This window comes from Helianthus annuus, chromosome 7 (assembly GCF_002127325.2).
Source record: "Helianthus annuus cultivar XRQ/B chromosome 7, HanXRQr2.0-SUNRISE, whole genome shotgun sequence".
Taxonomy (NCBI): domain Eukaryota; kingdom Viridiplantae; phylum Streptophyta; class Magnoliopsida; order Asterales; family Asteraceae; genus Helianthus; species Helianthus annuus.
Genome location: NC_035439.2, coordinates 136,418,654 through 136,433,656, shown reverse-complemented (window position 1 = coordinate 136,433,656; position 15,003 = coordinate 136,418,654). Strand labels below are relative to the sequence as shown.

Below are 15,003 nucleotides of genomic sequence, written 5' to 3'. Positions count from 1 at the left end.
TAGGTTTCACCCTTTTTAAGATTCTTTATATAGGCAGATCAATATAAAAGGAATGGTTTTGATTTATTTTATACTTATTAAAACAAACTCATAAAGTACATTCCATAGATTTCAATTATTATAACATGTTGCCCTAAACGGGTCTTTCAAACAATACATACCTTTAATAAGGTTAAATAACAGATAGGTCCATACAGGGACTAGTTCATGACTTATGTCCTTGTAGGATTTAAAATACGATAAGTCCATGTAAGGACTGAAATACTATAATGTGTCCACGCAGGGACTTATTTATAAAGGAAAATTACACTAGTACAATCATTAGGGCTAGTGGTCTCGCTTTTTCTTCTTGCCCTTCAATAGGCTTGCCAAACCCTTAAGGAAGCCTCGGTGGCTTTTCTTCTCTTCCTCAAACTCTCTCTCCACACGATCTAGTCGATGGAGTATCTCTTCCTGTTCAGGAGGAGAGAATCGTGGTTGTGGCGCTTGTTGCGGAACTGGAGGTCTGGGTGGTATTGGATACCCATGAGCTGAGTAGTCCGGTGGTCCCATGTTTCCATGTGCTCCGCCAGGGTAGCGCGCATTATATCTTGCCGACACCGCATATGGGTCGCGCTCATAGCCGTAGTTGTATTGTGCTTGTGATGGTTCGTACGGGTTGTAGCCGTTTGACCCGTATAAGCAGGTATGGGTTGGTTATACCCAAATGGTGGCGAAGATGGCGCAACTGGTGCAGAGTTCGCCTCTTGTGTTGGGCTTGAAGACCCTTCTTCTGGCACTGACGGACAGTGACTTACACTCGAGTGGCGAGGGGTACTGAAGTGGATACCTCCTCCACGAGTGGACATACGTGCATTCGTTCTTCTACGCCTTGGCGGATCAGGAATTACAGGCTGAACCGGTGGCGGTGGTGGTGGTGTCACTGCCTCGTATCGTGGATCCTCGGAGGGATCTCGTGGATGTCTCGGTTGCTGTGATGTCTGTTGAGGTGGTGTGTAGTACCACTCATGTCGATCAAACAAGGCCATGAAACTATCTGGGCCTTGGTATTGTGGACCATGATATGAAGATCCATCGGAGATCTCTATCGGGTGCGTGGGCGTACCACGAGCTGGTTCAGTAGGATCTTCGTCTTCTTCCATGGGATCTTCAGAAAAGTGGTCTTGAGGACCAAGCGGAACGAATCCAGAAGGTTCCTGTATATAGTCAGCCGGATTGAACTGACCTTGGAAGTACGGGGTAGGATCCCCGAATGCACGGTGAGATACCGAGCGTTGTAGCGGTATGTATGATGGCTGGGGGTTGTTCGGATCATTCTCGGAATCTGGTCCGAAAGAATGTCGGTAGGACGGCGTCGAACTGTGCGAGGTCGAATGCCTAGCTAGTTCATACAGGTCTCTTCGTCGTTGGGGTTCCTCGCTCCTTGTCATTGAAGGATGTCTTGTACCTGATGGTCCAGCTTCTTTATCGTTATGGGTAACGATCTCTCCTCGGCCTCTTCTTCCCCTTCCTCGTCCTCGGAAGATAACAGGTGGCATTTTCCTGCTTCAAAACTTATTAAAAATCGAAAAATGAAATAAAGACAAAGAGGAGTATTAATCCGAATTTGTCCTAAGTTATTGTCTAGACTCAAGTATGTGCAATTGTGTCATTGAGATTAAACACAATAGGGTAGTGTTTAATTCACTCAATGTTGGCTCTGATACCAACCTGTCACACCCCTATTTCCACGTGTCTCACCGGTGGGCCCGGTGGGGGATTACCGTGACGATGTTGGCAACAATATAGTCAAACCACACAATTATATAATGCACAGCGGAAGCTTTAAAGATAATTACATATTTCAACCTCTGATAAAAATATCAATGTATTACAGAAGTTGAATATCCACAGTGGATCGAAAGTAGTAAAATGTTGTCCATTCAGATATCGCATCAAGTTCGCGAGACTATCTATGATGCTAAGGAAGCTAATACCGGCCCATTTCGTACAGTACCTGCATTTAATCTTTTTGGGGAAAATACGTCAGTTTACACTGGTAAATACGTTCAACTGACACATTTGAAAATGTTTATTAAAAATTGATTTGAATGCACAAGGCACAAACTCTTTTATAACTTGGGAAAATTATAATAATCTTGTGAACGTTTTACATGTTCTTTTATGCGTTCAGTAGCCCGGGTCGTGCCGGGTTAAAGATTAATTGACACACCACATTGCGTAAAACCGTAGTATAAAAACCAACGGCTACGTCTTTTAATTTTATATGTCGACAATATATACCGGGTGTACGCCTACACCGGGATGTCGCTGGTCGTGGCCATTTCGTAAAATGATGCCAAGGATATCCGGGACAACGGTCAATAACCCCCCAAAGGCTTGTAAGAAACAAAACTGTTTAAATGAGCCGATCATATTTAATCAATTAACCACCTAAGCGATGGAATTATATAATGCTCAATCAAGCGGTATTAGTATACCGTAACCCAAGCCCATATAGGGGAAATAAGTCAAAAGTATTTACCTTTACAAGTATTATTCCTTAGTTCGATTAAATCGCCGATAGCTTTTACCGGGGCTCCTAATATGGAACGAAGGTTTTAATTAACCTCTTAGAATCCTAACGGGTCCTTATATTAGCCGTAGCCTAGACCGGTTGGTTCCGATATATATAGATATGGTTTAATCGCGCGAAAAGGCGAAAACCGAGAATGGAGTGTGATTCTAACCCAACAAGTTCAGAGACTTGTTTTATATGGGTTAATGGTTCACACTCTGGATTTTGGGGTTCAATTAATATTATTTGACCCGTATCGGCTAATTTATGAAAACTAGTTTCATAAGCCGAACCGTGCGCGCAATAGGCGAAACGGTTAACCATGAGAGTCGTACGCTTATTTCCTAAGTCAATATGCCGTAAATGGTTTGTGGTATCAGTAGGATACCTTCCGTGACGCCCGTAACGAGTTTAAGTTAGTATTATGCCCCGTAGGGGCTTTTCGGTCATTTTAAAGACTTAAAAAGGGGTTTTCGAGTTCTACAGGAAATCTAAGTTTCCCGATCAGTTTATAAAGCTTAAAATACTTTATTTATTATTTAAAATCAGTAGCAACTGGAATCGGGTCAAAAGACATTGTAGAACTCTTGTTTTGGCCGAAAAGGGCATATTCGGTATTTACCGAACCGTAGCCATAACCGCAGGTTATGAGCAAGGTAAAAATTATTAAAAATCTTTAAAATTCCAAAAATATTATTTTACCACAGTGGGTAAAAGTTTTGGTGACGAAATCTTGGTTTAGATAGGTGTTATGCTAATTGCGCCGTTTATTACAAAAGTTTATTTAAATTGCGCTAATTAGCATAACTCTCATTCTAGACCTCGGATTGACGTGAAACTTTAAGGACATGCTTATAATTTAATAGGCAAGGTTCTGGTCCGTTCACGTGTCCGAAATACTCGTTTAAATTTTAAAATGGCGTTACGGTCAACTTTTAGGCGAATGACAGAAATGCGCAAAAGACTCGGATAACTCATGAACCGATCACAGAGGCTTATACCAACATGTGACCTGGTCCTAAGAGAGTCCTAAGGTATATTTATACCTTACTAAAACGGGTCAGAACCGAAGTCAAAGCAAAAGTCAAACTTTTGCGACATACGACTCCGAACCGGTTCAATATAGCAAATGGTCGATTCAAACGAGCGCAAACAAGTTTATATACTTAATATCATGTTTTATGATTATCAAAACAGGTTCCATAACATATACATTACAGTTTATGCATAAATCGCTAAAATAGCTTTCTGTTGACTTTTTAACCGCACGTTTGACTCGATATTTGACATAGTTAGAGTGGTGATCAGGGGGAACCTTTTTAGAGGTTTATTACCCACATAAATACCAACTCATAACCACTTTTGATTCGTCATAAGACTGAACCATTACTGATTTATTGTAAAGTCAAACCGTAGTTACGACGGTTTGGTTCTTAGCCATTTACTAAGGAAATGTGAAACCACAAAGGGTTAGATCACTTACAGAAGTTGTGTTCTTGCTTATAGAGCAGAGAAGAAGACTTGAGAGCTCTTGCTATGATCAGAGATGTGTGTTTTTGATGTGTGAATGTTATGAGCCAAAATGGCTTATTTATAGTGTTCAAAAACCTCCAAGATCATTACAACACATGCTACCCTTGATCATGGATCATGGGCAGGTGTCCCTAAGTGGTATGGGTCGAGTAGGGGGCACCCATGCTGCAATAATGGCTCAAATGATCGTTCACAAGCTCAAAAGGCAAGAACTACAATGTTTCTGCATCTGGGCACTTTACGCGACCCGCATGGGAGTTCCCATGCACTTTTACGCGGGTCGCCTAAAGTTCAAATATCAGGCGCGTAATTGAGGTGGCTCGCGGCCCGCCTCAACTTAAGCCTAGCCTTCACGCGGGTCGCGAGAGGTCTGTTTTCCAGAAATTCTAAATCTTTTGTAATGATTATCAGAATCCGGTAATTAATAACGAAATCTTTCGTAATGATTTACCTGACCTTTCGGGTTTGAAGGGGTAACTTTGCGGTTTGGCCCTCGGTTATTTACCGATAGGGGCCTCGTGTTATTTACCCGCATTATAAAGTCCCTGGTTAGTTTATTAATTATTTGGAAAGCCTTAACTTTCACTGTTGACGCTTTTAACCCTTCTCATACGAATTTGAGTATAACTCTTTCGTTTTAAGACGGAACTTCGCGGAATTTATACAGTTTATTCTAGTGAGCGTATAATACTGTTACGAAGCCTTGGGAACGTTAAAGGGTCACTCAGAGGTAATATTAAACATGTTGACACAGTTAAACCCCTGTAGCTCGTAATCTCTCACTTTCTTCCGCGTTTCGCTTCCGTATGATTTATGATTTATTCGTTTGAAGGTACAAGCATTTATTTAGGGTTACTATACAGTATATTTACCCTTTGCTGTCATTTATAACCCTCGAATTTATATACTTTCAAGGTTTGTCATAATTAGTCCTTTATTTATTATAGATGCCACGTGTAATCAAATGACACGTGTTAACACATCATTGGACACAAAAATTCGAGGTGTTACACATGATAGCATGTGCATTTTGTGAGGTGACAATTGAAACAAGAGACCACTTATTGGTTCGATTTTGCACTGCAGATTCAGTGTGGCAGGAGCCATCTATATGGCTAAAAGCTCCAAGGAGTTCATGGAACGTGAGGAACCGTAAAGTCTTTTCATGAAAGGAACACTTTGATTTATATAGTGGTGGAAGAGATGAAGGAAGAATTGTTTGAATGAGTAATACATATATGGCGAAAGGCACACAGGTGACATGAAATGAATTGCCAAGATTTGATTTCGCAAAGATTTGATTACTTTGTATGTAGTATGTTTGTTTGCTGTAGGGTGTTGCTTTACGGTCTGTACTTAGGACTGATATAGCATCTTGCTGTTTTGTCTATTTTGGTTATGAATTAAAAATATCTAGCATCATGGTATGGTGGCTTCAAGATCAATGCTATTTGTTGCATGCTCAGAAACATGCTATTTTGGGATTGGTTAGAGGGCTTATGTTCATTATGGTTGGTTTATTGTTGGGAAGATTTTGGTGTCGATGGAAGAGCAATTTATATGCCAGAACTAGAGATTTAATAAGGCAGGGGTATTTTGTGTCCTAAGATTTGGTTAGGAATGAATGTTGGCTGCAAATTCTGGTAAATAAACGCCAATATAATCCCAGGATTGAGTGGATTACTATAAAATTTTAGTGGGAAATAATTCTAAAATGTAAAAGGTGTATTTATATTTTACTGTTGGTCAGAATCTAAAATGTGAAATCATGTGAACTAAAATTCATGATACTTATATTTTTAAACGATTATCAAAGGCAAATGGTTATATACTATTGTCATATATTTTTGACACTGATGTCATCTTTAAAAAGTAATGTTCGGTACTTTTTAAAGATTATGAGGTATAAATTATAGTACTACTTTTGGTAAATTTGATTTGTTTTAATGCAACATTTATTTTATTTAAAAATTTATCTCAAACACTATTAAATAATATTATGTATTGTGAGACCACCCCGTCTAACACACGGGTACTTAACGAATTTTAAAATGTTGTATTAGTTTTGACCTGACCCATTTCAACATGTAGAATTTTAAAATGTTACAGGAATTGTATTGGTTTTGACCTGACCCGTTTCAACATGTAGAATTTTATAATGTTGGTTCTAAAGAAGTGTATAAAGAAGTCTTTAACGAATTGTGGTGTGTATAGGGACGTTAACCATACGAATAAAACAACTAATGTGGTTTATAAGGAGGTTTTCAACGAATTGTGATCGTTGTATATTCATGTATTTCAATTTGTCGTTCTACTCTAATATATATTTTTTTTTGTGTTTTAACGTGTATAAAGTCATAAAATTATGTCAACGGTGATAATGAAGATATTTTCTTTTACCAACGGTGATATGCGGATTAGATATTTTCTTTTGCTTTTCAAAGGAGGCAATTTCCACTGGCCGTATGTTTTGCAATGACGATCAACAAAAGTCAAGGTCAGTTTCTTTCAAGAGTTGGTTTGTACCTCAAACAACCGGTCTTCTCTCATGGTCAATTGTATGTTGCCTTATCAAGGGTGAAAACAAGAAATGGGGTCAAAATACTCATACTTGACAACAACGGAAAAGCTACAGATAAAACAACTAATGTGGTGTATAAAGAGATTTTCAACGAATTGTGATATCTGCATATTGATGGTTAATAAAAAGATTTTACATGATCCGTTTCAAGACGTGTATATATTCATAACATTTTATGTAAAAACAACGATGATGGAGCGATATTATCTTTAATTAACCCGTATAATACACGGGTCCTTAGGCTAGTTATACATATAGATTGAAAAAAATATAACATTATGTAAGAATGAAGTAGACAATTCAACAAGGAACATGATTCTTTCCGTTCTAATGATTTTCATTTTTTTTTTAAAAGTAGCATTTTTTTCCTCATTCCTTCAATAACATACACGGTGACCGTAAAACAAATTCTCTTATTCTTTTTCATTACATCTGATAAGAATATACATACAAATGCTTCGTATGACTCATGATCCCGCACATAAAATTGGCTTTGTATCGCCCATGACATTATAGCCTAGTAACATCTTAGGGGTAAGATAAGGATTAGGGACCGTCCTAGGTGCGATTCTCACACAGGGTTTTTTCTCACACCGTCTTAGGTTTTCTTCTGAATTTTTGTATACGCATTGTTGGCTAGTGAAAATAGATATGACCAGATGGTTCTATCTGTGACACGATTAACTCCAACGGTCCATTAATGATCCAAATTGATTATGTATCAAACACGTCAAACTTACTATTAAATTACCAAAAAAAAGAAAAAAGTTGCTATGGCAAACAAGAATCATAAGAAGAGAAGTTGGCCCCAATTCCAAATATCATATTGTGAGGTCTACTTTTTGAGTAGGAGAGAGAACAAGTGAAGAAGCCTTTGTTTTGTTGCCCCCAATTCACAAAGCTTTCATCTTCATCACCCTCAAACCCTCATCACACACACACTCTCTCTCCACGATTAATCTCTGCGATTGATTGGTTTCACATCCAACATTTCGCCACAATTTCGCAATCAGGAGACGATAACTTTACATGATTTGACTCTGTTTCCTCTGCTATCTCTGTAACTCGGTCAGTTATTATAATTTCCAACAATTCTTCCTCTATCTGCATGAATTGATGTATATTCATGTTCTATCTGCTTGAAATTAGATGTGGGTTTTGTTCAAAATTTGAAATTTAGATCTGTAGCTATCATAAGTTTCCGATTTGGGACATGTGTCAAAGAATCTTGCTTTTTGATTGTTTATATCACAATATCAATTGCTAGTAGGGGAAAACTAGGTCTTTATGTGCAATTAAGTTTTTCTAGTGTTCTTGTTTGTATGTTTGAAGACAGGACTGGTGTTAAATGCAATCTGTGTGTCAGTATGTTGTGTTTTAGTTTCAACTATACTTGATAAGATCAATTTCGCTGGATCGTTTAGGGATTTTTAGAGGGCGTATAGATTTGTCTTAGTGGCGGTCGTTGTCCACCGCTATTATTAGTACTTTTGTTTTCGTTGCGTAGCCGGATGTATACCTTATGCTATATGTATATATTTGTATTTGAAAAAGGTTTTATGAGTAGGGAGTCTCACCATAGTTGTCAATAGCGAGCGTAGCAGTCGCTATAGCGCGATACGTATAAGATCAATTTCGCTAGATCGTTTAGGGATTTTTAGAGGGCGTATAGATTTGTCTTAGTGGCGGTTGTTGTTTACCACTATTATTAGTACTTTTGTTTTCGTTGTGTAGCCGGATGTATACCTTATGCTATATGTATATATTTATATTTGAAAAAGGTTTTATGAGCAGGGAGTCTCACCATAGTTGTCAATAGCGAGCGTAGCAATTGCTATAGCGCGATACGTAGCGTACAGGTCTGTGCTCGTTGTTAGGGTTGTCGCGATAGATAGGGATAACAGCGATAGTTTATTTTATTTATTTTGTTTATTTTGTTTTTTTAATATAAATATCAATTAAATATAGCTATAAATTAGCTGGATTTTAGGTTTTTGTTAAATATACATGTAAAATAGCATATATACCAGTGTATTTTGATGTAATATAATTATAAATTTTTAATTTTTTTTCTAGTGTATCACTATTTCTAAAATAGCCGCCCGCTATTTATCTCTATTAGCTATGTAGCATATAGGTACCTTATCGCTATTTGTCGCTATTCGTCATTAACAACTATGAGTCTCACTGGGAGCAGTCTCTCTATCTCACCCTCCCTAGACCCTACTGTATGAGTGAGATATTACGGGGTACGTTTTGTTTGTTTGTTTGTTTGTTCGCTAGATCGTTTGTTGCTCATGTGTATGAACTATGAACCCGTATCCGACTATCCGTATAGATTTGTACGTGTTGCTAATAATTTTTCCATCTTTTTCATGAATATTGTATTGATTCGGCGATTTCTATCTTGTGATATTCCATAATAGTTGCAACTTACCCCCTTACCATCGAGCCGGGAGTCTCACTGGAAGCAGCCTCTCTATTCCTACGGGGTAGAGGTAAGGCTGTCTACATCTTACCCTCCTCAGACCCTACCTTAGCTTTGCTATTGGTGGGATTTACTGAGTATGATGATGATGATGATTTTGGGATATTCCATATTTTCCTAATAATTGCCACTTTTCCTTCTTGGCAAGCTTACAAGCTAAGCTACCTAGTTTTCCAAGAGTGTCATCATGTTGAAATATTTGTGTTATTGCTTTGGTCCACAAGGTTACTTTATGTTGAAAACCAAATATTCGTTTCGAATACATTTCTATTATCTTTAATAATAATAGGGTATTTCCTTTAAGTTCCTTCAAGAAATTCTTTAGTCTTGAATATATTGATGTAAAAGATACTAGTTTTTTTTTTTTTTTTAATACTAGTTTAAAATATCTTGTTTCAAGGAACCGCTGTTTTGGAAAATTGTACCCAATCTTGTATCGTTTTTTTTACCTTTGGTCGTGACTCGTGAAATATTTATTTACTGGGCTCAGTCAACTATTTTTACAGGGTAACTATGGAGGGATCGGGGCGTGGTGGGAGCAGCGTGGAATCATTTTTACGCAATTATAAGCTTGGGAAAACGCTTGGTATCGGTTCATTCGGAAAAGTCAAAATTGCAGAGCATACGTTGACCGGACACAAAGTTGCTATAAAGATTCTAAACCGTCGCAAGATCAAAAACATGGAAATGGAAGAAAAAGGTAGGAATGTTTTAAAATGATTATACGTTTATAACAGTATAACACCACCGTTAAAGTGCTTTAGATGAAGTTTTAAATAAAAAGTTATTAGTTTTATGAATTTCTGAGCTTTTGCAGTAAGAAGAGAGATCAAGATATTGAGATTGTTTATGCATCCACATATTATCCGTCTATACGAGGTTGTAGAGACACCATCAGATATTTACGTTGTTATGGAATACGTGAAATCTGGCGAGCTGTTCGATTACATCGTGGAAAAGGGAAGATTGCACGAGGATGAAGCTCGCAACTTTTTTCAGCAGGTGAAAATCTTTCTTTTTCTTCTATTTGTTAAACAGTTAGCCACCGACACCCACCTCTTCCCAGAGGTACCGGGTTCGAGTCTTGGGAGTGGCATATGTCGCCCAGGGTAAGAACTCGGCATGGGGAAGTCACCGCGGAGCTAGCTTGGTCGGGTAGCGGCTCCTGGAGTGAGATCACTCCGGCGGTTGGGAGGACCGTGCACTATCCCCCCCTAAATAACTTTCATTGGTTAATATAAACTTACAACAATGTTTTGAAGCAGATAATTTCCGGTGTGGAGTATTGCCACCGGAATATGGTGGTACACAGAGATCTTAAACCTGAGAATCTGTTATTAGATGCCAAATGCAATGTCAAAATCGCCGATTTTGGTTTGAGTAATATCATGCGTGACGGTCATTTTCTAAAAACAAGTTGCGGGAGTCCAAATTATGCAGCTCCAGAGGTATTGTTTTAGCACCATAAATTATCTTCAAGTTTTATTCTTTTTAGAGTAAAATACCATTTTCGTCCCTGAGGTTTGGCCAGTTCTGCGACTTTCGTCCAAAGGTTTGTTTTTCCGCATCTGGATCCAAAAGGCTTGAAATCTTGCTATTTATCCAGCTCATTAACTCCATCCATTTGTCCGTTAAGTCAGGGGTATATCTGTCTTTTTTGTTAACTTAAAGAGCAATATGGTCTTTTTCAGGGGTATTTGGTCTTTTTACATAAAGTGAAAAAGACCGGATTGCCCTTTAAGTTAGCAAAAAAGACGGATATACCTCTGACTTAACGATGAAAAATGGATGGAGTTAACTAGCCGGATGAAAATGGCAAGATTTCAAACCTTTTGGATCCAGATTCGAAAAAACAAACCTTTGGATGAAAGTCGCAAAACTGGTTAAACCTCAAGGACGAAAATGGAACTTTACTCTTCTTTTTATGTATATTATCTTATTATGCGTTTTAATTAGGTTATATCTGGGAAACTGTATGCTGGACCCGAGGTTGATGTATGGAGCTGTGGTGTGATCTTGTACGCACTTCTCTGTGGGACCCTTCCTTTTGACGATGAAAATATTCCGAATTTGTTTAAGAAAATTAAGGTGTGTGACAACTAAATATTATTTGCTTAACAAAACAAATATGTGCGCTTAATCCTGATTTAAACATGATTTGTTCTTAAGGGTGGAATATATACCCTTCCTAGCCATTTATCACCCGGCGCTAGAGATTTGATCCCGAGGTTGCTTGTGGTTGACCCGATGAAACGTATGACGATTCCCGAGATCCGTGCGCACCTATGGTTCCAAGCCCACCTGCCCTGCTACTTAGCCGTCTCTCCACCCGATTCTACTCAGCAAGTGAAAAAGGTGTGAATATGATTGAATATTTGGAGTGTACCTTTTATTGTGAATGAAAATCACAATAAGAACGTCAAATCTCCTACAATTATTATATGTCATGCCGAGCCTGACCTCGGCTCGCTCGAGCTCAGCTCTATATCTAAAGCTTGAGCTTGGCTCGTCAATGATTTTTCAAGCTTGAGCTCGGCTCGTATATTATTTATTCAATATTCTATATATGTACAGGCTAAGTATTGGCACGAAACCTTAGTTAGGGAGAGAACCCCGGAAACTCCTATGTAACAATTTTTTTTGAAAAAAATAATACATGTAATATACATGTTTATAAGGGTTTTGCACCAAAAAATCAAAAAAACGTCGAGCCATTTTTTTTTTAAAAACAAGGTTTTGTGTGACAGTGTGTAACGCGTCTGTTACATGGAAACTTCTTTAAAAAAAAAATTGGCTCGGCGCTTTTTTGATTTTTTTGGTGCAAAACCCTTAAAAACATGTATTTTACATGTATTAATTTTTCATAAAAATAAAATAAAATTGTTACATAGGAGTTTCCAGAGTTTTCTCCCTAACTATGGGTTTCTTGTATGTCTGTGTGTGTGTGTATATATAAAAATAATTTTGTATACATTTTTTAATGATTTTTATATATAACAAATTATATATTATTTAGTTATTTAACCATAGATTCATATACAATAATATTTGTTATTTACCTAAATTTTTATTATATAGAACAAAAAAAATATTATACTTGTACAAATAATAGGCACTTTTAGGCTTGAACTCGTTTATTAAATGAACTCCAGTTTAGGCTTGATCCCAGGCTTGAGCTTGTTTAAGCTCGGCTCGTTTCGTTTCGAGCTTTAAGCGTGACGATCTCGAGTAGCTCACGAGTGGCTCGGTTCGTGTACACCCCTAGCCAATGTTAAGTAAGGTAGTTCTTTTGTTGCAGACTGATGAAGATATTCTTACAGAGGTGATTAAGATGGGGTTTGACAGGGATGCACTTGTTGAGTCACTTCGCAACCGAGTGCAGAATGAGGTCATTTATTTATTTATTTATTCATTTCATGTACTCTTATTGATTTCATGTTACATTGTTACGAATTTAAATTTTGTTTTATTTTTTAGGGTACCGTTGCATATTACTTGCTACTGGACCATAGGTTGCGTAACTCCAATAGTTATCTTGGAGCCGAGTTCCAGAAACCTGTGGTTAGTTCAATAGTTCACCTCTTATTTTTTATTTCTTTTCGGGTTGTAACTATGCATTAAAATATTGGATATCGGTCAAGGACCGATATTTGAAATATAGGTTATCTCGATGAGATATCGGTAATTTTAATATCATGCAGAATTTATATATATAGCAATTTAACACTAATAATTCAGTGATATATCGGTCAATATCACTGATAATATCGGTACCGATATTCTGACTGATATTTGACACCGATAGTTTACTTTTACAGGGGGACCGGTATAACCGATATATCACCGATATTAACTGCATAGCGGTTGTAATGACTAAAAGTGTTCTTTTGTGTCAATGTAGGAGGGGTACAACCGTAATTATCCAAACGAGGCTGCCACATCACCTATCGCGCAACGCCCACCTGGATTCATGGAATATCAAGGAATAAATACGAGCCAGGTCGAGAGGAAATGGGCTCTCGGGCTTCAGGTTCCGTTCCCTTTTTTTAATTAAAATATATTTTGCTTGTTTTTTTTTTTTCGTATGAAAGACAAGATTATAACCACTCGTAGTTCTTTGGCCCATAGTTGGTTGGTTAATGGTATAAGTATTCATGGCTCATTTCAACAGTCGCGGGCCCATCCTCGGGAGATAATGACAGAAGTTTTAAAGGCCTTACAAGAACTAAACGTGTGCTGGAAGAAAATAGGACACTACAACATGAAATGCAGGTGGGATCCGAACCATAAAGACGGCCCAATAAACAACAATGGCATGCAGAGTAGTCATTACTTTGGAGATGAGTCAACCATAGTCAATGCTGACGTCACCTCAACATCACCCAATGTTGTCAAATTTGAAGTCCAGGTAACATGGTTTTTTCATGAGTAAAATGCCATTTTCGTCCCTGAGGTTTGGCCAGTTTTGTCACTTTCGTCCAAAGGTTTGTTTTTCCGCATCTGGATCCAAAAGCTTTGAAATCTTGCTATTTCATCCAACTTGTTAACTCCATCCACTTTTCTCGGTTAAGTCAGAGGTATTTCCGTCGTTTTTGTTAACTTAAAGGGCAATGCGGTGTTTTTCACTTTATGTACAAGCATTTAGCATAATGTACAAGTATTCAAAATACCGTTACTAAGCAAAAAACAAGTAGGTAAAAAGACGAAAATACCCCTGAATTAATGGAGAAAAATGGATGGAGTTAACGAGTCGGATGAAAATGGCAAGATTTCAAACCTTTGGGCGAAAGTCGTAAAACTGGCCAAACCTCATGGACAACAATGGCATTTTACTCTATTTTCATTCATTATCGAACCGTTTCTGCATGCATTCATTAACTTGGTTAATGACCATTAGAATGTGTGTTCTTGACTTCTTGCAGCTTTATAAAACCCGTGAGGAGAAGTATCTGCTTGATCTACAGAGGGTTAACGGGCCGCAATTTCTGTTTCTGGAACTCTGTGCTGCATTTCTCGCCCAGCTTCGTGTCCTCTAGAAGATTCTAGAATGCGCGTGGTAACCTGAAATGAAGGACGGCTTTCTCCGGGGTGCTTGTGAAGGAAAGCTAGGATGTATATACCAAAGTTCTCGCTTTGGGTTCTTTGTTATAATCTGTTGTTAGCAAATGTTGTGAGCTGATCGGGTTTTGTAACTCATTAGGAGTATGGGTTTACGCCTCGTTTTTTTTAACCCGGATATGTTGTTAGTTGTTTTGTTTTATAAGTTTTAACCCTTAGCTTGTTTTGGTTCAGAATAAGAGTATGTTGTAACTTACAGCCATCTATGGATTGGCTCTGAAGATGTGAAGAACATTAATAAGAAAGAGAACCACAACTTCAACTAAATTCAGTGTAGAGTTTGAATTTTGCAGTGTTAAAAGATATACATAATTACTAAATATTGACAATGTAAATTTAGTAAATCAAAATCATCAATTAATGTCTCCATTTTATGACTACAACTAGGATGTTAGGATCGATCACACACACGAATACGAACACGACACGCGAAAGCAATAAACGAACAAGAGGATTTAGGTAGTTTGATTTAGGTGGTTCGGTCTAAACTGACATACGTCCAAGGGCGACAACTAGGATATTTTTATTGAGGTGATAATTCTTGATTACAATTACATAGAATGTATAGAGACTAATTACGTTTAGCAAACTTGCTTCCCAAGATAAGCCCAAGTAGAACCCACAAGGCCTACAAATCCAACAATCTCCCACTCGGAGGCCTTGAATACTTTCGCCTGCACTCCCGGATGTACTTTTGCAATCTGAACTTCAAGTTCACCTAGTTAC

At 37.8% G+C, this 15,003-nt stretch overlaps 1 protein-coding gene across 2 annotated transcripts; it reads left to right on the top strand.

Moving 5' to 3' along the window:
* Window positions 1–7,423: 7,423 nt before the first annotated feature.
* Window positions 7,424–14,564, top strand: LOC110868712 (SNF1-related protein kinase catalytic subunit alpha KIN10). Of its 2 annotated transcripts, none has more exons than XR_004862814.1 (11): window positions 7,424–7,739; window positions 9,666–9,859; window positions 9,977–10,161; window positions 10,425–10,607; window positions 11,116–11,247; window positions 11,329–11,514; window positions 12,458–12,547; window positions 12,637–12,720; window positions 13,061–13,189; window positions 13,288–13,567; window positions 14,082–14,544. XR_004862814.1 is itself a non-coding variant. In XM_022117951.2 (11 exons), the coding sequence occupies exons 2-11, from the start codon at window positions 9,673–9,675 to the stop codon at window positions 14,193–14,195; spliced, it is 1,527 nt and encodes a 508-aa protein (XP_021973643.1). In that variant the 5' UTR covers window positions 7,424–7,739; window positions 9,666–9,672; the 3' UTR covers window positions 14,196–14,564. The 2 variants fall into 2 exon arrangements, 1 of the variants encoding a protein (XP_021973643.1); XM_022117951.2 differs by having other exon boundaries at window positions 13,331–13,567; window positions 14,082–14,564.
* Window positions 14,565–15,003: the final 439 nt, after the last annotated feature.